At 50.0% G+C, this 23,206-nt stretch overlaps 1 protein-coding gene and 2 long non-coding RNA genes across 8 annotated transcripts in view; all 3 read left to right on the top strand.

Annotated features, from left to right (window-relative positions):
* Nucleotides 1–314: 314 nt before the first annotated feature.
* On the top strand, nt 315–18,429 carry HDAC3 (histone deacetylase 3). Of its 2 annotated transcripts, none has more exons than XM_065849279.2 (15): nt 315–466; nt 686–768; nt 7,081–7,223; nt 8,252–8,333; nt 9,606–9,662; nt 9,753–9,808; nt 11,985–12,118; nt 12,387–12,467; nt 12,558–12,631; nt 14,819–14,883; nt 15,701–15,790; nt 15,907–15,965; nt 16,351–16,430; nt 16,820–16,977; nt 17,224–18,429. In XM_065849279.2, exons 1-15 carry the CDS (start codon nt 412–414, stop codon nt 17,291–17,293), a joined length of 1,287 nt encoding a protein of 428 aa, XP_065705351.1. In that variant the 5' UTR covers nt 315–411; the 3' UTR covers nt 17,294–18,429. The 2 variants fall into 2 exon arrangements, with proteins under 2 accessions (XP_065705351.1, XP_071670974.1); XM_071814873.1 differs by lacking the exon at nt 315–466 and adding an exon at nt 469–532.
* On the top strand, nt 779–5,032 carry LOC139829122 (uncharacterized). Its single transcript, XR_011741409.1, has 2 exons — nt 779–2,108; nt 3,853–5,032. It is a non-coding gene; the product is annotated as an uncharacterized lncRNA (long non-coding RNA).
* Nucleotides 18,430–20,780: 2,351 nt separating the features above from the next.
* LOC136107877 (uncharacterized) overlaps nt 20,781–23,206 on the top strand; it is a 27,953-nt gene continuing 25,527 nt past the window's right edge. For 2 of the 5 annotated variants that reach the window (XR_011741408.1, XR_011741405.1), the window contains exons 1-3: nt 20,781–21,326; nt 22,170–22,267; nt 22,900–23,188. This is a non-coding gene — a long non-coding RNA (uncharacterized lncRNA). The remainder of the gene's footprint in view (nt 21,327–22,169; nt 22,268–22,899; nt 23,189–23,206) is intronic. The other 3 variants (XR_010652337.2, XR_011741407.1, XR_011741406.1) reach the window with 3 other exon arrangements.

Genomic DNA, 23,206 nt, shown 5'->3' with positions numbered 1-23,206 from the left:
GGGTGATTGGGGCCAGCTGGGGGTGACTGGGTGGCAGCTATAGGGTTATGGAAGAGAACCCAGTAGGCCACTGGGAGTAACTGGGATCACTTGGGAGTAACTGGGGACAGCTGGGGGGGACTAGGGATATGTGAGGAGCAGCGTCGGTTGACTACAGGCAGCTGTAGGGCTACAAAAGAGAATCCAGTGAGCAACTGGGATCCGCTGGAAGTAGATGTGGGCAGCCGGGGGTGCCTCGGGCGGGCGCTAGGACCGCGGGGACACCGCAGCGATGATCGCCCCGCCTCCCTGCCCCGCCCCTGGCCCCGCCCCTGGCGCTGCCCGCCTTTCGGGCAGGCGGTGTCTGGCGGCGCGGTCGCGGCGTGATGACGTGAGCAGGAGCGCGCGGCGGCGGGTCCGGTTCGCTCCGCCATGGCGAAGACCGTGGCCTATTTCTACGACCCGGACGTGGGGAATTTCCACTACGGTGCGGGCGGGGGCGGCCGGCGGGGCCGGGGAAGAACCGCGCCGGTGACCTAGGCCCGGCTTCGCGGTGCGACCGGGGGGCGGTGCTCTCAGCGCGTCCCGGGGCCGAACGGGCCTGGGCGGGGGGGATCGGATCCAGTCACGGCCCCGTATCGGGCCCAGGGCTGGGCCGGCTGGTGGGAGCCCCCCTCAGTGACTCCCCGTGTGGTTTGGCTTGCAGGAGCGGGACACCCCATGAAACCTCACCGCCTGGCGCTCACTCACAGCCTGGTGCTGCACTACGGGCTCTACAAGAAGATGATCGTAAGCGACGCTTCCCCCGGGACAAGGCGGGGACTCGGGGGGCGGTTCGGGAGGGAGTGGGATATTGAGGCTTTGACCCTTGTGCTAGAGACCGCTGTGCTGACCACAGCCTTGGCTTCCATGCTAAGGCTTGGCCTGTGTTAGCAGGGTCTCCGGAGCTTCCTTGTGTCGATGCCTCTGCTTCAGCTCCACTTTTGGCACAGCAATTGTTGCAGCCCGGGCTTTAAGCAGGATCAGGCATTCTCTGGGTGAGGAGCTGGAGCACAAGTGTGATGGGAGTGGCTGAGGGACCTGGGGGGTTCAGCTGGAGAACAGGAGCTGGGGGGAGACCTTCTGATCTCTGAACTGCCTGAAAGGAGCTTGGAGCCAGGGGGGGTCGCGCTCTGCTCCCCAGGAACAAGCACCAGGAGCAGAGGAAACGACCTCAAGTTGCGCCAGGGGAGGTTGAGGTTGGATCTGGGAACAATTTCTTCCCCAAAGGGCTGTGGGGCATTGGAACAGGCTGCCCAGGGCAGTGCTGGAGTCACCATCCCTGGAGGGTTGGACAGACGGACATGAGGTTCTTAGGAACATGGGTCAGTGCCAGGGATGGGTTATGGTTGGACTCGGTGATCTTGAGGGTATCTTCCACAAAAATGATTCTGTGATTCATGAGCCTGAACCCCCACCATACCACCTAGCACTGATTTGAAAAGCTCCGTTGTTTGCTGTTGGCCGCTTGTTCAGTCTTGTGCGTGCAGGGCCGTGCCTGGAGCTGCAGCGATGCCACTGGGGACCGGGCGTTACAGTTGTGTCTGTAACCCCTTCTAGGAAGGACCCAGTGACCACTGTGAACCGCGTGATCGTGCAATTGTAAAGCTGAAAAACAAAAAGCCCTCAGGAGTTTGCTAATTCACCTTGATGCCTTAATGGGGTTTGCTTATCCCGTCTCACACCTGAGCAGTGATTGTCCAACCTGCTCCTTAAAGCTGTTGCCCAACCAGCTCAGACAAGCCAGTCCAGCGTGCTTCAGTTCTTCCTGTTAGAAAGATTTTCTCTTCCCAAAACCCAGCCTGTGTCAGCCTGATAAAACACAATCTGCACGTAGCAATAATCAAAAGCAAAGCTTAAATCTTCATCTTTAAAGAAATGAACTAATTTTAGGGTGATGGAATATCACTACAAATGTGCGTACCCCTCGTTTTGAAGCATTTTGTTTCACTTGGTACAAGCAGGACTGAGCTGTGCTCCTCTCCTCAGAATCCTTGTTCATTTTTCACCTGTTCTTGCAGCACAGAGCGAACACAAAGCTCTCGGGAGCACAGGGCTTGTAGCTTAATGCCTCACAATACAAGATCAAGGTAGGAATGTTGAAAGTTTTCTACTGTTCTACCCATTTTGAGATTACTTTTGCCCATTTTGACATCCAACACATGCCACCTGCAGCTGCTGATCATTTTGGAGCAACTTGGTTTGGCTCCTCTTGGCTTATTCTCGCTCTCGGTGGGGCAGGATTGCTTTGGAGCTGTTTCAGACCATTGAGCGATTTAATTCCTGGGCTGACTGACGGGGTTCCAGCCCGTGCTGTCTGACCCAGCGGCCGGTGTAGCTGCTGCCTATTGTCTCCCAGCCTATGACCTGTTTGAAGTGCCTTGGGGAAGGGCCTGTACTCAGGGTGTTATTCTAAATGTTGTGGCTTACAGTGCTAGGCAATTCTGTTTTTACATCTACGTATGTATGTATTTATATATGTATGTGTATGGGCATACACAGAGACATTTACAATGTCTTTTTCCCAGGAGTTACCTTATTAAAAGAGGTGGAAAGCGCTTCTGTTACAGTCATCGCGGTGCACAGCTGGCAAACAGGGCCCTTCATGCCAAGAAAGGCCTTGAGGTGCTGGAGCAGGTTGAGAGAAGGGAACGGAGCTGATGAGGGGCTGGAGCACAAGTGTGATGGGAGTGGCTGAGGGACCTGGGGGGTTCAGCTGGAGAACAGGAGCTGAGGGGAGACCTTCTGATCTCTGAACTGCCTGAAAGGAGCTTGGAGCCAGGGGGGTCGGGCTCTGCTCTCCAGAAACAAGTGCCAGGAGCAGAGGAAACGGCCTCAAGTTGCGCCAGGGGAGGTTGAGGTTGGATCTGGGAACAATTTCTTCCCCAAAGGGCTGTGGGGCATTGGAACAGGCTGCCCAGGGCAGTGCTGGAGTCACCATCCCTGGAGGGCTGGACAGACGGAGATGAGGTTCTCAGGGACGTGGGGCAGTACCAGGGGTGGGTTATGGTTGGACTCAATGATCTTGAATCGTTTTGGTTGGAAGAAACCCTCTATAAGAAGGGGACAAAACTGTCATTGCTGTGCTCTTTGAGGGATGGTGGGACTTTCCGTGTCCTTCCTCTTCCTGCTCGTCATCCCGTGTGTTCCTCAGGCTCTGCTCCTGTGATGCTTGGCACACCAGCCACATCCCCTCTTCCTCATGAGCCTGAACTGGGTGACCCCAAAGCTGTGTGCTCTCCAAATGAGTGTAGAACTCTTTCGTGGGTTGTTGCTCACAGTTGTGGGTGCTTGCAAGGAACTGGTAATAGTCAGGGTTGTTTTGAGGCTGTGGAGAAAAAAGTTCTATCAGCACATCTCGGGGATGTTTTCACATCTGCAGAGGGCGTTAGGGACAAATAATGAACTGCTGTGGAAAGGCTTCGATTGTGCTGAGCTGTCAGATGGAAATGTGTGAATTCCAGCCCCTCTTCAGCTGGACCAGGTGCTTCTCCAGCCTGTGACTGGCCCCCCGGGCTCCCTCATCCCCACATGAGATGTTCGGCAAAACCAGAACCAACTTCCACTGTGCCCTCAGGGACCTGACCAAGTATTTAGTGGTTGTGATACCGAAATAAGCCTGTCCTTACCAGTTACTTCTCAAGCACTTGAGATTCAGATGTTAAAATCCAAGTTGTATCATTGTGAGCCCCAGAGAGCAGGATCACAGCAGCAGTTTTAATTCTGGCACTTTCACAGTGTCTTCACTGTACAGCCAGGACAAGGTGCAAATTTCATGTAAGTGTGACAGCAAGATGGTTTTCCTGCTTTTTATCTTTTTTTTTTGTTTTTTAGGGTAAAGTCTGAACAACCAAACCAATACCAGTGGGGCAGAGGGAAAAGTTCGATCTTGACTGCTTTTTACCTGCCCGTTGGTGCTGCGCAACTTTGTCATTATCTCCAGCACTGTGCAGGTGTCTGGTGCTTGGGCTCGAGTTCAAATGAGCGTATCTGCCGCTGTGGTGAGAGACTTGCGGATCGAGCGACAGCAAATAGAAAATAAGCTGTCCCTAAAGTTTCCTTCAATCGTTTTTTTGAAGGAAGGTGCTAAAGTGGAACCGTTCCTCAAGGCTATATATAAAATTAATGTGGTGTGTTTAAACGTCAGAGAAGTTTCCCTGTGGAATTAATGCCATTCACTAGTAAAGTCACACCCAGCCGCGGCGACCGGCCGTTGTGTTCACAGAGGATGCAACTAGAGTGCGCTCAAGGCACATGGAATCTGTGCAGAGTTAACTTTCAGATTTTTACTGTAAATGGATGAACTTCTACAAATCATTTCCCTAGAGCTGGGATTTTTTTCTTGCAGAAACGGCAAAAAGAATATTCTGACGTTACATTTCCAGATATCAAATCCATGTTGGAATGAGGCACTGTGCAGAGCTGCACACTTTGCTCTATTTTTAGTCTTGAAACTCATTTTTTGGGAGTCACTTTTTCCCACGAGATCCCATTGTGAAGCTGAAAACCGCTGAGGAAGCTTCACCCCAAACAGCCAGTGACTGGTGAAGTCCTGAGCAAATAAAAACAGGGATTATGGTCAGTTGTGACTATAATAGCTCCGGTTAATTTTGTGGGTGCATCGTTACCCGCCCTCTCTGCCTCCTCCACATTAAAGACCGCTGCATATTTAAGGGAGTTGGGATCTTCCGGGCTCACTCGCCACCTTCTTCACTCTTTTTGCCAGAGCCCAGGGAATTCTGTTTGGGACTTTTAGTTCAACCTTTTGCCATCCTGCTATTTTGCAGAGGCCTCTGGGCCTTTCTGCCTTGTTTTTTTTTCCCTATTCTCTCTCTGGGATCAACTGTTGGGACCAGGTGCTGTTTCCTGGGACAGGCTGCTCGGTGTGAATGGAGTTCATGAGGAGTTGCATTGAGTATCTTATTTTCTACTCTATTTCTGTTTTATATATATATTTACTAGTAGTGTATTAGTATTTTGGATTTTTATTAAACTGTGTTTGTCTCGACCTGAATCTCTCCCTTCCCTGTTGATTCTCTCCCCTATTTGGGGGGCAGTGAACGAGCGGCTATCGTGGTTGTATTGCTGGCTCAGGTTAAACCACGACAGGCAGTTTTGAAGCTTTTGATCTTTTTTTTCCTCCCTCTCCACTTCCTGTTTTGAATCCCACACTTTTTGTTGCCCAAGAGAGCCTCTGGAAATCATGCAAGTTATTTCTGCTCTGTGACGAATCTCTAGCACTGGTCTTGTTGGATTTAATCAGGATTCCTGCACGGAGCTCCCCTGGGGAACAGGTCTTGCTGTCACCCCCGGCAGCTGCGCCAGCAGTACTATTCAATATATTCATCAATGACTTGGATGAGGGAATAGAGTGACTGTCAGCAGTTTTGCTGATGACACCAAGCTGGGAGGAGTGGTGACACTGGAAGCTGTGCTGCCATCCAGAGACCTGGACAGGCTGGGGAGCTGGGCGGGAAAAATTTAATGAAATAGAACAAGGGCAAGTGTAGAGTCTTGAATGTGGGCAGGAACAACCCCAGGTTCCAGTGTAAGTTGGGGAATGACCTATTAGAGAGCAGTGTAGGGGAAAGGGACCTGGGGGTCCTGGGGACAGCAGGGTGACCATGAGCCAGCACTGGGCCCTTGTGGCCAGGAAGCCAATGGTACCTGGGGTGGGTTAGAAGGGGGTGGTCAGTAGGTCAGAGAGGTTCTCCTGCCCCTCTGCTCTGCCCTGGGGAGACCACACCTGGAATATTGTGTCCAGTTGTGGCCCCTCAGCTCCAGAAGAACAGGGAACTGCTGCAGAGAGTCCAGCGCAGCCACCAAGATGCTGAAGGGAGTGGAGCATCTCCCATGTGAGGAAAGGCTGAGGGAGCTGGGGCTCTGGAGATGGAGAAGAGGAGTCTGAGGGGTGACTCATTCATGGGGATCAGTATGGAAAGGGGGAGTGTCAGGAGGATGGAGCCAGGCTCTTCTGGGTGACAACCAGTGACAGGACAAGGGGCAATGGGTGCAAACTGGAACACAGGAGGTTCCACTGAAAGATGAGAAGAAACTTGTTTGGGGTGAGGGTGGCAGAGCCTGGCCCAGGCTGCCCAGGGAGGTTGTGGAGTCTCCTTCTCTGCAGACATTCAAACCCGCCTGGACCCCTTCCTGTGGAACCTCAGCTGGGTGTTCCTGCTCCGGGGAGGATTGCACTGGATGAGCTTTCTAGGTCCTTTCCAATCCTTAACATTCTGTGACTCTGTCTAACGGCTCGTGGTTCAGTCTCATCCTCCGTGTTCGAGCCATCAGAGGCAGCGGCCTCTGAGAAACACCAAACCCTGCATGTCCCTGTGGAAAACACTGTACAGATCAAGCCAGAAAAGGAGAATGTGTTTATTAGGGTATATTGTGTCTCAGAAAATTAACATTTCCTGCTTAGCCCAGGGAACGAGCACATTGGTGCGGTTGCCCTGATAAATTTTCCCTCCAGAGCACAAGCTTGTGCATCTTCCGATTTTTCTCATGTGCCATGTTTTCTGTGAAGCACGTGTAATTAAGAGAAATTGGGAAACACAACAAAGATCTCTTAATGATTTCAGTGCAACTTTAATTTCCTCTTGCCAGGTACGTGGTGTTAATTTTTAACTTCCCGTCCGTTCACCGTATGCGCATCAGGTGCCAAACTGGCAAGCGTGTGTTGTCACAAGATCTTTAATCTGAATCCATCCAGCTCCCTGAGCATTTTTCGCCAGCTTTCCAAAAGAAACAAAGCTTATGCAACAATTTGTCTGTCTGGGCACTTTCTGCAAATAACTTTTGAACCCATCAGCCTGTACAGGTGGATCTGACGGAGGGACCGAAACCACTGCAGTGTCAAGGTGTTAGAATTGTAGGAAAGTGGATTTCACGGAGCAACACATTGAATTTAAATGCACAGGAGTGTCAGGAAACTGATGTATTGGAACGTGTTTTTTAGTGTACGTCGTGCAGGTCGTTTGTCCGTTAGCTTGAGACTTCTCACAGCCAAAACAAATGTGAGTTTGGGTGGGAAATAAGCTTTGCCTTTCTCTCTCGAAGGTTTTCAAGCCGTACCAGGCATCCCAGCACGATATGTGCCGGTTCCATTCGGAGGATTACATCGACTTCCTGCAGCGCGTGAGCCCCAACAACATGCAGGGCTTCACCAAGAGCCTCAACGCCTTCAACGTGGGCGACGACTGGTGAGTGCTCGGTGCAAACCCGCAGCGGGAACAGCTGCTCCTGTCCGGAGAGCTCCTGTGCAATGATCCATTTCTTGCTTGTTTTTAACCAGAACAAGGTGTGCGTCCCTCCAGTGTGTGTCACGTTACTAGAACTTCCTTGATTCCTTCTCTGTAGATCCTGCAATCCTCCTTTTTGAATCTGTCTTTAGGCTGTGTGTTGGGTTGGAGGCTGTGTCTGCCTGTTCTTGCAGAGCCTCTAGTTCTTCTCGAACATGCTATTTTTTTAAACTAATCATTTGTCATTTTAGATACCTTAATATGTGCATGTTAACTCAAGACAGCTTTGAGAGCCTGATTTTTTTCAGGTCGGACTAAGGAGATACTCGTGCTTCTGTACAAAACTACATGAGATATTGTTAGGAATATTCGATTCCAGTCTTTAGTGGTCATGAGGGATGAAATTTGAAAGAGAAGTGTGGAAAGGCTCTGTGGGTGACCAAGGATAGTGTGTCTTGTCTGGTTGAGGATTTCGAGGGCTGTCAGTAAGACTGTTCTTATGTGTTCCATGGAGGAGAAAGCTGGATGAGTGCAGGAAGGCTTATGTTAGCTAAAGAACAGTGTTATCCCAAGCAGGTATTAGTATAGTTTGGGTTTTAATATTTAGGCTGAGAGTAAGAAGACTGTTTTGTCATCTTGCTGCTCTGATGATCAGAAACCATTTTATTAGCAGAAATGAGGGGCGGGGGGAAAGAAAACCAGCAGCGTTTAAGCCCTCACTTGTCCGCGAATGTAATTTGTGACAAGATGTCTTGTCAGGCCTGGCTGAGAAGCTTTGATCGTTATCAAATTCACCGAGTTTGCCATTGTGTTTGCATCCCGATTGCCGCCTGCTGGTACTCAGCAGGGTCGGAGTGATCCCAGATTAACCCTTGTCACAGAGAATGTGTTTTGTCCTTACTCGGGTCCGTTTTATTCCTGGCTTTCCTCTGGGGAAATGGGAAGGAGTGCGATGATGTTCTATGGTTCAATCATGGTTTCTTTTTCAGCCCGGTATTCCCAGGCCTCTTCGAATTTTGCTCTCGCTATACTGGGGCCTCCCTGCAAGGAGCAACACAGCTGAACAACAAGGTAACAGATCTGATGAGCTTTCATCTGTTTGAAACACGAGTGTTAGCCGACTGGTTTTCAACTTACGGAGGCTTGGATTTGTTTTGTAAAACACCCTGGCAAGCACTGCTGGGTTGCAATGTAAATACTGAGTACTGCAGGACTGTTAAGCCGGAGACCATTCCTGTACTGTCAGAGACGACTGGTTAGTAGATGTTCAATCTGGAGGGAGTCAGAGGATCACAGAATTGCAGACCGTTTGGGGTTCAAGCAACCTCTGAAGATCCCCCAGTCCAACCCCTGCTCACGCAGGGTCACAGAGCAGATCACACAGGTGGGTCCAGGCGGGTTTGAATGTCTCAGAGAAGGAGACTCCACACCCGCTCTGGGCAGCCTGGGCCAGGCTCTGGCACCTTCCAGCAAAGAAGTTTCTCCTCATGTTCAGATGGAGCCTCCTGTGTTTCAGTCTGTGCACGTTGCCCCTCACCCTGGCGTTGGGCACCACTGAACAGAGTCTGGTCCATCCTCTGACACCCACCCTGGAGATAGTTACCAGCATAAATAAGATCCCTCTCAACTTCTCCAGGCTGAACAGCCCCAGCTCTCTCAGCCCTTCCTTGTAAGAAAGATGCTCCAGACCACTCAGCATCTTTGTGTCCCTCCACTGGACTCCACGCCCCCCAGTAATTCCTTGTCCTTCTTAAACTGGGAAGCTCAGAACTGGACCCAGTATTCCAGATGTGTCCTCACCAGGGCAGAGTAGAGCTGAAGTCACAAAGTACTCTCAGTGCTGCAGAACAAACAAGGGACAGAACAAACAGGGGGTTTTCAGTGATAAAGGCTGCTGGGAGACCCCCAGAGTGCTGGCAGGTCTCTGCTGTGGAAATACACTAAATGAGATCCCACCAAAGGTCTGAATAAAAGGGTCTGATGGGAGGGTATAAAAATAAAAACCTACTGAGTTTTGAGTCTTTTAGAGACCTGAGGAAGGTCTAATGATGGTAAAGAGCAAGTGTAGGAACCAACTGCATGTGCTGCAGATGGGAGGGGAGGTGAGAGATGGTCTGACAGGGATTATAGAGCATAGGAATAATCCAGTATGGACATGGTGTCACCAAAAGTGGGCTGACGACAGATAGAGCATTGGAAAGGCCTCTACAAGAGCGGGAAAGGACAGAAAAGTGTTTGTGAGCCATGGGGCTGAGCAGGTTGAAGTGGGTGGACTGGGGAAGTGGGTGCAAGGTTGTTGTGACCGCATTGTCACTTGGAATTAACTTCTCTTTCCTTTCTTAGATTTGCGACATTGCGATAAACTGGGCAGGGGGCCTGCATCATGCCAAAAAGTTTGAGGTAATGAGGCAGATCTGCGTATTCCTTCTTTTGAGGCCCAGACTCTGTGTTGATCCTGTTCTGATGCGACTTCATTTCTCTATTTCACAGGCATCTGGGTTTTGTTACGTTAACGACATTGTTATCGGCATCCTGGAGCTGCTCAAGTAAGGACATGGGGCAAGTGCAGTGCTGGCCTGGCTGACGTGTGGTTGCCCTCTGCTGCTTCACTCTTCCCTCTCTCTGTTCCCCATCATTTGCTTTTTTAGAGTCCAGGGAGGCCAACAACTTGAATTTTAACCTGTCCTCTTCTTTAGGTGCAAGAAATGGGGCTTGAGAATTGGAATCTCTGACTCCAGTTCTCTTGCATGCAGATTAAGTGATACAGAAAAGTTATTCAGTTCCATTTCTCCTTATCCATCTGTGAAATACTCATTTCAGGGTCTCCTGAGTCTCAGAATTTTTGCCACAGTTAGGCTTTTGTAGGTAAATGCAAGCTATGGCTCACTGGAGACAATTAAATGGCTCAAATTTTTCTTGATTTGCCTGAGTGGCTTAAGAATGGGACTTGAGCAACACATGGACGATCAAAGGACACTTGCTTTGAGTAGAAAAGCATCAGAGAGAGAGAGAGGTTGTTTGGGTTTTTTTATGAAAAATAAATTAAGAATGGGGTAAGAGTTACAGAAATACTTTCTATTTATTGGGTTGATCTGTGATTATTTTTTTTTTTTTTTTTGCTTTGCACTCTCAAATGTTTTGCTTGTCACTGAATCTGAGACAAGATGTTATAGAATTAAAGAAGATTTGGGGTCGACCGGAGAGTGGTTACAGGATCGATGGCAAGTTTAGTTGCTCTCCAAGTCACATTTATGGGATGTACTGGGGTTTCTTGTTCCTCCTCCCTCTCTGCCAGTCATCCCTGTTTGGTGATTGGTACCTTTACTTCCACTGTCCTGAGCACTGGGGAGGCCAAACCTCAAATCCCGGGGGCAGTTTTGGGCCCCTCACACCAAGAAAGGCCTGGAGATGCTGGAGCGAGCTGAGAGAAGGGAACAGAGCTGGTGAGGGGCTGGAGCACAAGTGTGATGGGAGCGGCTGAGGGAGCTGGGGGGTTCAGCTGGAGAACAGGAGCTGAGGGGAGACCTTCTGATCTCTGAACTGCCCGAAAGGAACTTGGAGCCAGGGGGTATCAGGCTCTGCTCCCCAGGAACAAGCGCCAGGAGCAGAGGAAATGGCCTCAAGTTGCCCCAGGGGAGGTTGAGGTTGGATGTGGGGAACAATTTCTTCCCCAAAGGGCTGTGGGGCATTGCAACAGGCTGCCCAGGGCAGTGCTGGAGTCACCATCTCTGGAGGGGTTGAACAGACAGACATGAGGTTCTCAGGGACGTGGGGCAGTGCCAGGGGTAGCTTATGGTTGAACTCGATGATCCTGAGGGTCTCTTCCAGCCAAAGTGATTCTACGACTCTCTAAGGTGTGGTTCCAATGCAGATGGTACAAACCACAGGCTCCTCCTCTGTGCTTTGATGGTGTCTTGTGTGGTTATTTTTTTCAGGTCTCTCCCCAATCCCCATGGATTTTGATGTGGATGCCAGATCCCTGTGCTTTGGGGACTGACCAGTTGCTGTATTTCCTTGGGAGAAGTTGGAGAAGTTCTCTCCAGCAGGGCAGGCAGGCAGGGATGGCTTAGTGCTGCGTCTCCTGTGCTCAGTAGCACATGGGCTTTGACGTGACCCCAGTGCTTTTGCTTGTGATTGTCTCCCCTTCTTCCCCCTCTGTCTCTGTGACCCAGCAGCAGCTTCTCCAGTAAATTTAGCTCACCCTGGTGTTGTTGGTGCTGAGTGGTGATTCATAAAGCTGCCATTGATCTGGGATGCGGAGGAAGGAAATGTTCCTGCCGCCTCCTTGGCTGGATGACTTTTCATTTACACAGGTGGTTAAAAATCATTTGAGCTCCCAAAGATTAACTAACAGCAGCTTGTTTGTAGAAGAAACAAAACCCCACAGCTTTCTAACCCCTGCCTGGTTAAAATAGGTTCTCTGTAGTGTGCTTTCCAAGGTATTTCTGGCCCCATCTGAACACCTGTTTTTCTAATATCTCTTCCCAAGCACATCAGAAGGAAATGTTTAGTGGTGGGGTGTGTTTGGCTGCGTACAGATGCCAGGTATCTAAAGCCGTTTGATGTGCCTGGGGTGGGATGGGCCAGTTCTTTTGGCAAAGGGGTGTATGCTGGTGGTGGTTTGTAGAACTCTGAGTGACGCTGAGGTGCGTGGGGAACAGCAGGGCTGGGTGCGGTGCGGACAGTAACGCTGCTTTTCCCTTTTCCTCCTTTATTGCATAGGTATCACCCACGTGTTCTGTACATTGATATCGACATCCATCACGGAGACGGTGTGCAGGAGGCGTTCTACTTGACGGACCGTGTCATGACAGTGTCGTTTCATAAATACGGGAACTATTTCTTTCCTGGCACAGGTATCTGTCTTCCCTTATAGTGTGAACTTGGCCTTGCTTCAGAATCCTTTGAAGCCTCTGCTGGAGTATGAAAGTGTAAAATCACAGAATTAGAGCTGCAGGGAGAAACGGTGGAAGAAAAGGCATGGGAAAACAATTAGAGATGAGCAAAAGTATAGTTATTTGTTCAGAAAGAGGGATCCTAGCTAGGTTAACGGAGATCTCAACCCAGACCAGGTCGGCCCTCTGAAGTCTCAGTTATGTGACTGTCCTGTCTGTCCCTGGCCAGGTGACATGTATGAAGTTGGCGCGGAGAGCGGCCGTTATTACTGTCTCAACGTGCCTCTCCGAGATGGCATCGATGACCAAAGTGAGTTGCTGTTCCCTGCTGTCCCCTTCCCCGTACATTTGCTGGTCCTTCTGCTCCAGAGCAACGACTGATCTGTGTTTCCCTCCCAAGGTTACAAGCACCTCTTCCAGCCGGTCATTAACCAGGTGGTAGATTATTATCAGCCCACCTGCATAGTGCTGCAGGTAAGAGAGCGAGTTTGCGCACATGCGTCTGTTGCTTTTGGAGGCTGGGGGATGGAGGGGGCTGCTTTTGAGGCGTTACCTTCTTTTCCCAGGGGTTGGGGTGTCCCCCTCCTCTGGTGAATGGGTGTGACTGGGGCTTGAGGATACTGATGTATGTCTAGAAAGCAACACCTCTGTCACAGAGGCACCCCGAAGTCAGTTTTAGGCAGACAACAAGTTCCAAACCAGACTTCATTTTGGCCGGAAAAGTGCAGCAAATAAACCAACTAGAAACAGGGTTTATACAATTAGTTAGCACTCCGACAACATAAAATACAGGTTTGTATATCAGTTGAGGAGATTATTGGGGTACAGCAAAATCAGAATAATGAGGATCCACAGCGTGCATGCACACACTCACAAGAAACAAACCAGAGCCCTCTGACTCCAGGGTACCCACAAGAAATAATCACTCGCCTGGGTTGGGAAAGGACTCATTCAAGGATATATCCAGTGAATTACCACTCACCCAAATGAGGAGGTGAGGCACTCTCAATCCCGGGAAGTCTCCTTAGGTGGTGCCCCAGTCTAAGGAGAGGTCTCAGGTTCACAGACCTGCTGCTCCGAGAAGACCGATGGCAGAGCGGTGGATGTGGTCTACCTTGACTTCAGTAAAGCCTTTGACACAGTCCCTCACAGCATCCTCACAGCTAAATTGAGGAGGTGTGGTCTCGACAATAGAGTAGTGAGGTGGGTTGCAAACTGGCTTAAAGAGAGAAGCCAGAGAGTGGTGGTCAATGGTGCGGAGTCCAGTTGGAGGCCAGTATCTAGTGGAGTGCCTCAGGGGTCAGTACTGGGGCCAATATTATTCAATATATTCATTAATGATTTAGACGAGGGAATTGAGTGTACTATCAGCAAGTTTGCTGATGACACTAAGCTGGGAGGAGTGGCTGACACGCCAGAAGGCTGTGCCGCCATCCAGCGGGACCTGGACAGGCTGGAGAGTTGGGCGGGGGATAATCTGATGGAATTTAACAAGGGAAAGTGTAGAGTCCTGCATCTGGGCAGGAACAATCCCAAGTTCCAGTATAGGTTGGGGCATGACCTATTAGAGAGCAGTGTAGGGGAAAGGGACCTGGGGGTCCTGGTGGACAACAGGATGACCATGAGCCAGCACTGTGCCCTTGTGGCCAGGAAGGCCAATGGCATCCTTGGGTGTATTACAAGGGGGGTGGTCAGTAGATCGAGAGAGGTCCTCCTTCCCCTCTACTCCGCCCTGGTGAGACCCCATCTGGAATATTGTGTTCAGTTCTGGGCCCCTCAGTTCAAGAAGGACAGGGAACTGCTGGAGAGGGTCCAGCGTAGGGCAACAAAGATGATTAAGGGAGTGGAGCATCTCCCTTATGAAGAAAGGCTGAGGGAGCTGGGGCTCTTTAGTTTGGAGAAGAGGAGACTGAGGGGTGACCTTATTAATGTTTATAAATATATAAAGGGTGAGTGCCATGAGGATGGAGTCAGGCTCTTCTCAGTGGCAAACAATGATAGGACAAGGGGCAATGGGATCAAGCTGGAACACAAGAGGTTCCACTTAAATTTGAGAAAGAACTTCTTCTCAGTGAGGGTAACAGAGCACTGGAACAGGCTGCCCAGGGAGGTTGTGGAGTCTCCTTCCCTGGAGACATTCAAAGCCCGCCTGGACACATTCCTGTGCGACCTCACCTAGGCGTTCCTGCTCCAGCAGGGGGATTGGACTAGATGATCTTTTGAGGTCCCTTCCAATCCCAAACATACTGTGATACTGTGATACTGTGACCACTCTGAGGGGGGCCTTCGGCAGGAACCCCATTTTATAGTCTGGTCAGATCTGCCCATGGGCATTACAACATGGTCCAGAAGCTCTGCGGCTACTCTGGGCACCTCCTGTGCTAACAACCCTGCCAATTGATTCAGGGTCCCACCCCTCCTGCGCCACCAGCTGATAGAGGTGAAGTCACCCTGACCCAGGGTAGGGGAGGATGTGATTATCAGCATCTTGGTACCACCCTGGGTGTTGTATGTGGGAACAGGCACAGTGGGTCACAAAACATGCTAAAAAGAGCCATCAGCTGCCCCATTGAAGGCTCCAGATCTCAGGGGTATGTGTAACTGCCACACAGCCTCCCTAGCAAAAATTGAATTGTTTTTTTTTCTTTTTCTGTTCCCCAGTGCGGTGCTGATTCTCTGGGTTGTGACCGTTTGGGTTGTTTTAACCTCAGTATAAGAGGACACGGGTAAGTACGGCAGGGCCGGGGCAGAGCAGGTAGTTGAGAGACCATCCTTTGGTCTGAAGGGCTCTAGTGAGTCCTCTGCTGTGAGGCTGGAGCTTGGACTTTCGCCTTTCAGCAGCACCAGCAGTTTTTTGGTTTTGTTTTGGCTTTTTTTAGCTCCTGTGTGACAGGAGGGTCTCAGAATGAGACTTTGTACGATGCACTGCAGGGTGGTGGTTCATGGAGCAGAATATGGTTCAGGCTCCCCAGTTTAAAACAAGGAATTACTGGAAGGAGTCCAGTGGTGGATTATGAAGATGCTGAGGGGACTGAAGCATCTTTTTTATGAGGAAAGGCTGAAAGAACTGAGACTGTTCAGCTGGAGAAGAGAAACTAAGAGGGATCTTATCAATGTTTATAAATATCTCCAGGGTGGGTGTCAGAGGATGGATCAGACTCTGTTCAGTGGTGCCCAATGCCAGGGTGAGAGGCAGCGGGCACAGACTGAAACACAGGAGGGTCCACGTGAACATGAGGAGAAACTTCTTTGCTGGGAGGTGCCAGAGCCTGGCCCAGGCTGCCCAGAGTGGGTGTGGAGTCTCCTTCTCTGAGACATTCAAACCTGCCTGGACCCACCTGCGTGACCCTGCGTTATCGGGAGGATTGGGCTGGGGGATCTCCAGAGGTCCCTTCAACTTCAGCCAGACTGGGATTGATTCTGTGGGTGAAAACCCTGAGCGTATCACATCAGTGTGGTGGCGTTGGGTGCACGGTGGCATTTCTGAACCATGAATGTGTGCTGTGGTTAACAGCTCTGACACTTTTTGTCTGGGTTTTCTAGGGAGTGTGTGGAGTACGTCAAGAGCTTCAACATCCCCTTGCTGGTCCTGGGAGGAGGTGGTTACACAGTCCGCAATGTGGCACGGTGCTGGTGGGTTTCTTCTCTGCTTGTTGAAGGTCACTGATGAATCATTTTCTGTGGGCTTTGTCCCTGCGTGCACCATGTAGCTTTCCCTGGACTGAGCTCATCTTATTCCATCTTTTCAGGACTTACGAAACATCGTTGCTTGTAGAGGAAGCAATTAGCGAAGAGCTCCCATACAGTGGTAAGTTGAAATTCAATTTTTTTTTCCTTATTAGCTGAGCTAAAGTATTTGCTACCATCAGCTGAAGAATTAACACTTCTATTCTGCATTGACCAAAGTGACAACACTTTCTGATCTTAGACATGATGTTAGTTGCCTCCTACAACCTCTTGTGGGTTTTGCTGGGCAGACAGATGCTTCCCGTGTCATGTATCATTCAATTTGGGTTGTTCCCTGTTCAGTAACCGGAGTGGTACTTTTGCTCGCTCTGTTTGCTGTAATTCCTTGTGGGCACAGAGCTGTACGTCACTTTATTTGTTAAGGTCTGGTCCCCCTGTCGTGGTGGGAGCACACACTGCTCTCCATAGGGCAGTGCGGGCTGTAACTGTCACTTGTTCCGTTACAGAGTACTTCGAATACTTTGCTCCAGACTTCACCCTTCATCCTGACGTCAGTACGAGGATTGAAAATCAGAACTCCAGGCAGGTGAGTGCTTGCGGCCTGATTTCAGTATCAGCTGTTTGCTCCCAAAACCCTGTGGCTGATGCTCTCTCCTATGAAACCAAGTAGAGCCCCGGCAAGGAATTTTTTGCATGGCAGAAAACTGATGAAATACGAGTAGAATAAGACACTTTGGGATGTCAGAAAGTCTCGTAGCATTTGAGAACCTTGCTGAGCTGTCTCTCTTTTTTCTGTGTGCTTGACTCTCAAATGATTGACTTAACTCTTCCACCTCCTCTGCTCTGCTCAAGAGCTTTTTGCACAATCGTCTTTCTCATGGCCACACATAGATGGTTCAGGCAGGGAGCAGTGCTAAGAGTTGTGCCTCAGATCTTGCTGTGGTGTGATCCCTCTCTGTTTTTATTTTAATGTAGTACTTGGATCAGATCAGGCAGACGATATTTGAGAACCTGAAGATGCTGAACCATGCTCCCAGCGTGCAGATCCACGATGTCCCTTCTGACTTGCTCAGCTACGATCGCACAGATGAGCCTGATCCGGAGGAAAGAGGCTCTGAGGAAAACTACAGCAGGTACCAGCTCTCTCGTTCTGGACAAACAGGCTTCTCTTTCCAGACCCTACTAGGATACTGAAGACCATTGTGTTTCCTAGAAGGGTTATTAAGTCACTTCTGAGCCCTTGGTTTTATCCAGGGAGCCTCTCACAATATTTCATGGGGTGTTTGCGTGCAGGGTATCTTCTGACCTTTGCCAGTATGACCTGGGCATTCTCTGGCCCCAAGGGTATCGGCGCTCTGATGGTGATTTTCTTTCCCCAGGCCTGAAGCTGCCAACGAGTTTTATGACGGTGACCACGATAACGACAAAGAGAGCGACGTTGAGATCTGAGGGCTCTGCTGTGGGGCTCTGGACTATGGAGCGGCCCCATGTGGGACGTTGGTGCTTGGTGCAGTTAACTGGGCTGTGTAGGCGCCAGTTAACCCTCCCTTTGGATTTGATTGCACGCGGTGGCAACAGAAGCAGCACTGCAGGCTTCTGCTAGCTGGAGAGGCAGAGAGCAGTGAAACGTGTTCCTTAAGTTCCACCACCCATCACGGTTCCAGCTATCGCTGCTCTGGGAATGGAAATTCAAGCAGCGCTTGAATCTGTGCCATGGACCGTCCGGCAGCCGTGCGACTGCCTTCCCAACCTGACCCGCGCTGGTTCCATCACCCCGTAACCCCTGTGCAGGTTCTGCCAGCGGGGTGGGAGCGGAGCGGTTGTGCTGCCATCTCTGCCTCTCTCCAGCCGCAACACCTGATCCGTCCTGCTCTCCCCGGCCCTCCGCTCGCGTACCACATCGATTCCTCGGAAACCTGCGCTGGGGGTCGCTTCCTGACTGCTTTTAACCATCTGATGCTCTGCAGCTCAAGGGAAACCACTCGAGAAGACAAGGCCAGTTGTGGGATGGGATCGGGAGTGTCCCAGGAGCAGGAGGGAGGAATGTGTGCAGGGCCCAGTCTTGTTCACTCAGTTTTGTGTTCACAAAGGAGCACTGCAACACTTGCCAAGTTGGACCTAACTTCCCTGGTTTTCTTTATCCTTTGAGAGGTTAAAATCCCTGTGGGACAGAGGTTTGGCTGCCAAGGTCAGCACATCATGTGTCTTGCACCTCTGCTGTAGCTTCCAGTTGTGTTTTCCAAGTTCACACCTGGCCCTTCTGTGTGTGAGCAAGAGATCTGAGCTGCTTGCTTGGGGTGGAAACTCTTCCCTCCTGACCCGCCCCAGCTCTGCTTGTGGGTGAGGGAATCTCTGTCCTCCGTGTTCCGTCCTTTTGCCCTCACACAGCAGAGGTTCCTCTTGGCCATCCCTCAATTCCCAAATTTTGCTGCTCTTTCTCCTGAGTCGTCACCTGGTACCTGTCGCGGTTTGGAGTTTGCGTTTGGGGAGGCGGACAGGGTTTAGCCTCGGACTCTCTGTACTGTTCCGGTTGTTTACTGAGGTCTTAAAACATTAAATGAAGAGGCAGTATTTTTCTTACCTGACCTGTTGTTTGTCTCTTTAATGCTCGCACCCTTTCGGCTCCTGTCCTCCCAAGGAGGGCAAACATGCAGATTGTCCCCAGTGGGGCAGTATCCTCAGCTGTTTGAATGAACCCCCCGTTCAGCTCCTCGAAGTGTGCGCTGGTGAGTTTTTGCCATCAGTGCACGATGAGGAGAGCGCCCTGAATTCCCTCACAAGAGGACACGTGGGCCAGTGGACGCTTCTGCCTGTGCCTCTGTGTCAGTAAAAGCTTTTCAGGAAGCTGCAGAGCTGATTCAAAAAGCCTTTCCCGCAATTGTTTTAAATATCATGGCTTCTATGAGTTGCAGTTTCCAAAAGAGTTTGCTCTTTGCAGTCTCACTTTTTCCTAAAGTGACTATTTTCTTTGTTTTTAGACCCACCGTGGTTTCCCTCTCCACTTTCCCAGGTCCACAAAACTTGTCTTTTATCAAATAAGCTCATGCTGGGCTGTGTGGATGCTGTTCCTCTTGGGTCTTGTCTCTGCCAATAAACCTGTGGAAAAACAAGGTAGAAAAGGAAAAAGTATCTGCTTTGGGAGGTGAGGGCCAGGAGGAGACACCAGCTCGACCAGTCTGGTGATGTGTTCACAGGCGATGCCTGTTCCTGGTCAGATGTTTGTGCAACTGCCAGCCCAAGGCTCCAGCTTTGTGGGAAAGGGGTAAAGCTTGGCCAGAGTTGAGCTACAGCTTGTGTAACTACGGTGTAACGCAGGCAGTAAGTCAGTGTTACTCCCATTAAAAGGAAGTTACTGTAGGCTTAGCCTCGGTGTGGAGAAGGATGCTCGAAGGTGTGAGGAGTGACCCCATCGATGAGGATTCTCAGCTGGGGAGAGACAACCAAGCTGGGAAAGAATGTGTAAGGTCTATAAAACCACGAGTGCCAGGGTTTCTCCAAATATTTAGCAATTAGAGGAGCATCAAATTAAAATACCAAGCATAAGGAGGTTGCCTTGTGCACACCCAGTTGAGCTGCTCAAGTTTTTTGCCATCGTGTGTTGTGAATGTGGGTTCCAAAAGGGAGAGGAAGAATAAAATAAAAGAAGGTTATGAAATACAGTTCTGGATGCAAATTGATGGTGATGGTGGGCGCTCTGGAGAGGGGTTGCTGTGTGCTCACCCACGCCGGTGCCATCCCTGCATTTGTCATTCGGCAGCGCAGGCGCTGGGCTGGGTGGACTTTGCTCTGACCTGTTTAATCAGCTCAATTTGTTTCTAGTATTTTTGTAGCTCAGACAATGCTTCTTGCAAATCAGAAGACAGCAGCTCCAGTGATTAGCCAGACTGTGAAAAAGAAAAGCTTGTGTCCGAATAGAAAATAAACTTGTTGTATTCTGCCTTGCCATCTCACCTGGGGTCAGAGTTCTCTTGTTCCCTTTGCTGCTGTCATCACCCTGGCAGCAGAACTGATGTACAGGGGAATCCAGGCTCCCACTGTGGGCAGCACAAAGTGTTTGATTTTTGGGGAAAAAAAGGAATTCCCCCTTTATTCTCTCTTACCTGTGAGGGTGGGGATGAGCTGACCGTGCAAACCCCCAGCCAGCCTTTCCCCCAGCACTGTCTGGTGCTCTCTTTTCAGAGTGCTGCTCTGTCCTGTGCTTTGAAACGGGGCTGGACGTTTGGAATATCATCTTACCTGGGTTTCTAAAGCTGGATTTGAGTTTGCTATTTTGGGAAATGGCTGGGAAAGAACTTCAGTCTGTAGAGATATGTCTATATATATATATTTTTTTTTTCTTTATAATTTTATTTTCCCACTGCAGCAGGGTTGCTCAAAAATAAGAAAGCATTCACTACACTTGCTATCCGATCTCGCAGGGCTACCGGAGCTGTGTCATACCCGCGTTTATCCCATCGCCTGCTCCCAGGTGATCCTGATCCCCCCAGCACCAACCTCCGTATCCCAGGTAAGGTGACAAACCTGCGCTCCTGCCTGCTGCACCACCATCCCTTGGTGACACCGGCTGATGGGCAGGCTGCTCCCTGAAGCACAGAATGGGCTGATAACAGCTCAGGCTAAATGAGGCCTGATTTAATTATCCCTAGAAATTAGAGCAGGCACTTGTGCACCGCTGTACAGCAGCGGTTTCTAAGGCCCGCGGCTGCACACAATCGCAGGGATGGGTGGGCGGTGGAGGCTGAACGCGATTTGGGCCACTAGAGCGTGTTTTTAATCTTTCTGGCTGTTTTTTTTCGTTGTTTTATTTTACCTGTCCCCAGCGCAGCGCCGGGGACGCGCTCCCGGCCCTGGGGGCGGGGCCTGTGGCGTCTGGGGGTGGGGCCGGAAGGCGCTGCCTCATGAATATTAATGTCCGGCGTGGCGGGCGCCAGGCGGTGAGCGCGGCCTGAGATTTCGCTTTATTGTTATCCCTTATCGCCATAAACCCACTTATTGCTCCGTTTTGGGGGTTCGTTTAAGTTCAGTTGGGTGTTTGATGCGGACCCCGAGGCTCGACAAACTGCGGCGCTTCTTTCTGGGAAAAAAAAGAAAAGAAGAAATGTATTTCCATTCAGTGTTTTAATTCTTACCCTTTAATTTTGCGTTTTCAGGACTCCAGAATGTTGAGTTTAGGCCTCGGTTCTTGACGAATGCCTCAGCCCGGGGTCCCAAGGCTCAGGAGGTGTATGTGAACCTGCTACAGCTCCCAGCTGATGGATGGGGGAAAATCTGCCCCAGGAGTTCATAAAACTTCCAAATTATACTGAGAGCGCGTGTAGGACACAAAGTTGTGCTTGTGCATTTCGATAATGAAGCAATACTGTTTATTTTCAGGTTTGGGATGTGCGCCTCGGTGCGGGATCCAGAACCTTTCAGCAGCTGCTCTGCTGTGGCGAGACGCAAAGCCCGGTTTAGCTGGGCCTGAGCAAGGTCCTGCTTACAGGTCTGTGGTTTCTTTGTGCTTCTCAGTTCCCTGGAGCCGTTGGCCTTTGGGAGTTAGTGAACCTGTTTTGAAGATGCTGATTTTCTAGGCTAACTGTGAAGCCTTTGTCCCCTCTAAGCACAGGAAGAAATGTTAACGTCGTAGCTGCTTCTCTGGTGTCCGGCTAGTTAATTAGTGAGAAAATCTCTATCTCTTGCAGGAGTTTTCTCTTTGCTGCTAGTATTATTTGGTGATGTTATTTGCTACTTAAGCCACCATCCCTGGAGGGTTTTAAAAGACGTATAGATGAGGTTCTTAAGGACATGGGTTAGTGCTAGTTAGGTTATGATTGGTCTCGATCTTAAGGATCTTTTCCAACCAAAATGATTCTATGATTATTGGTGGTAGTAGTAGTAATATTATCCTTCCCTGAGGATCCACACTCCTGACCTCAGATGGCGTATGCGGGATTTTGGAAGCGCCGTGGCCTTTACTGATTCCCGAATGTGCGACTGAGGTCGTAAAAATTTCTCTCCCAGTCCCCAATACTGTTGGGTTAGGCAAAGGCTGACCATTCTAGAGTAAGTTTTCCTAATGGCACACAGAGGTGAATGGCGCTGCCTTGTTTCTCCTCTGCCTCGAGTGATATGAGCCCAGACTCCCACCTTGGGGAGGACTTTTCTGTTTCTCCTCTCTGCAGCCTAACATGGGCTGGAAGGCAGGTTTCCTTCTACTGATTTCGTTTTTCAGGGTGTGGAAAACAAGCTCAAGCTCTCCCAGCTAAAACACAGCCCCTGTGCTCTCTTTTAAAAGCTTCTTGTAGTTCTTTGGATACCTGTCAGTAAATTAGGTGGCATTTTACAGATGAAAATGAAGGAAATTATCGAGGATATCTACCAAGGAGATAGATGTCCAGCAAAGCCTGTCCTTGCCACAACATTGTCAGCATTCAGCCTAGTGAGGTATTTAATATATATTTAACGGTTGTGTAACTCAAATGCCTCTTAAATATATGAGCTCTGCCCTTGTTCCTGCTCTGCCTGGGGGATAATTCCCAGCAGGTCATAAACGGTACGCTCTGCTGTGCTTTACCAGTTTTAAAGAACAAATAACCAGAAATGTCTTCGTTCCTGCCTACGCAGAGCAAGAACCTGCAGCCATGAGGACATGGGTGTGTTTGGGTAGCTCCAAGGTTTTCCCATTAATGTTTGCTATTCAGTTTATAATGTCTTGTAAATATGTTATGTTCATAGCTCGAAGAGTATATATGTTTTATTTAATGGTACGTGAAGTGCATGTTCCGTTCTTTGGCACCTCGCGAACAGCTTTGGCAGAGCAATTTTCTTAGGATGGGGTTTAGAGAAAAATGAACTCGCCTTAATAGGCTGAAAGCAAGTTTTGGGTAGAGCCACGTCTCTGGTTTCTATCGGGGTGGATTTGAGATTGAAATCCAATGGGTATTTGATAAGGTGAATCACGGTTGTATTTGCACCACACTTGTGTAATAGCTCATGGTGGAAATGGTGCCCTGCTTGCTGAACTTGCTCGCCCCACCAGTGTGGGTGTTTGAAAAAAACGTGTGGTTTTCTTCCAGAGGCAGAGGGGAAGCTGAGTGAGGAGGAGCTGCAGCCTCTGAGAGAGCGGGACGTGAGGATTTGGGGCAGATGAAGTGCTGTTACCTGCACCCTGTGCTGTGAGTGTTCCAGCCTCTCACTGCAGACCCTGCCCGCAGGTCACCAGGAAGAGACACCCCACTTCTCCAGTGACTGCAATTCAATCTCCAGCCGGGCTTTTCTAGACAAACTTCGGAAGCTTCTGAAGCTAAAATGGGGCCTAAAACAATAATCCCTCGAATAACTAAAAGAAACGTATGTACCTATACAGTAAGTGTCAAACCTGAC

This window comes from Patagioenas fasciata, chromosome 14, assembly GCF_037038585.1.
Source record: "Patagioenas fasciata isolate bPatFas1 chromosome 14, bPatFas1.hap1, whole genome shotgun sequence".
Lineage (NCBI taxonomy): Eukaryota > Metazoa > Chordata > Aves > Columbiformes > Columbidae > Patagioenas > Patagioenas fasciata.
The sequence above is the reverse complement of the archived record's forward strand: the minus strand, read 5'-3'. Positions and strand labels throughout refer to the sequence as shown.

Excerpts from the sequence above, each read along its gene's own strand:
- HDAC3 (XM_065849279.2), top strand. The coding sequence starts at position 412 with ATGGCGAAGACCGTGGCCTATTTCTACGACCCGGACGTGGGGAATTTC. Across the intron at positions 7,224-8,251 it reads TTCAACGTGGGCGACGACTG|CCCGGTATTCCCAGGCCTCT; the intron begins GTGAGTGCTCGG and ends TTTCTTTTTCAG. Across the intron at positions 12,468-12,557 it reads AGATGGCATCGATGACCAAA|GTTACAAGCACCTCTTCCAG; the intron begins GTGAGTTGCTGT and ends TTCCCTCCCAAG.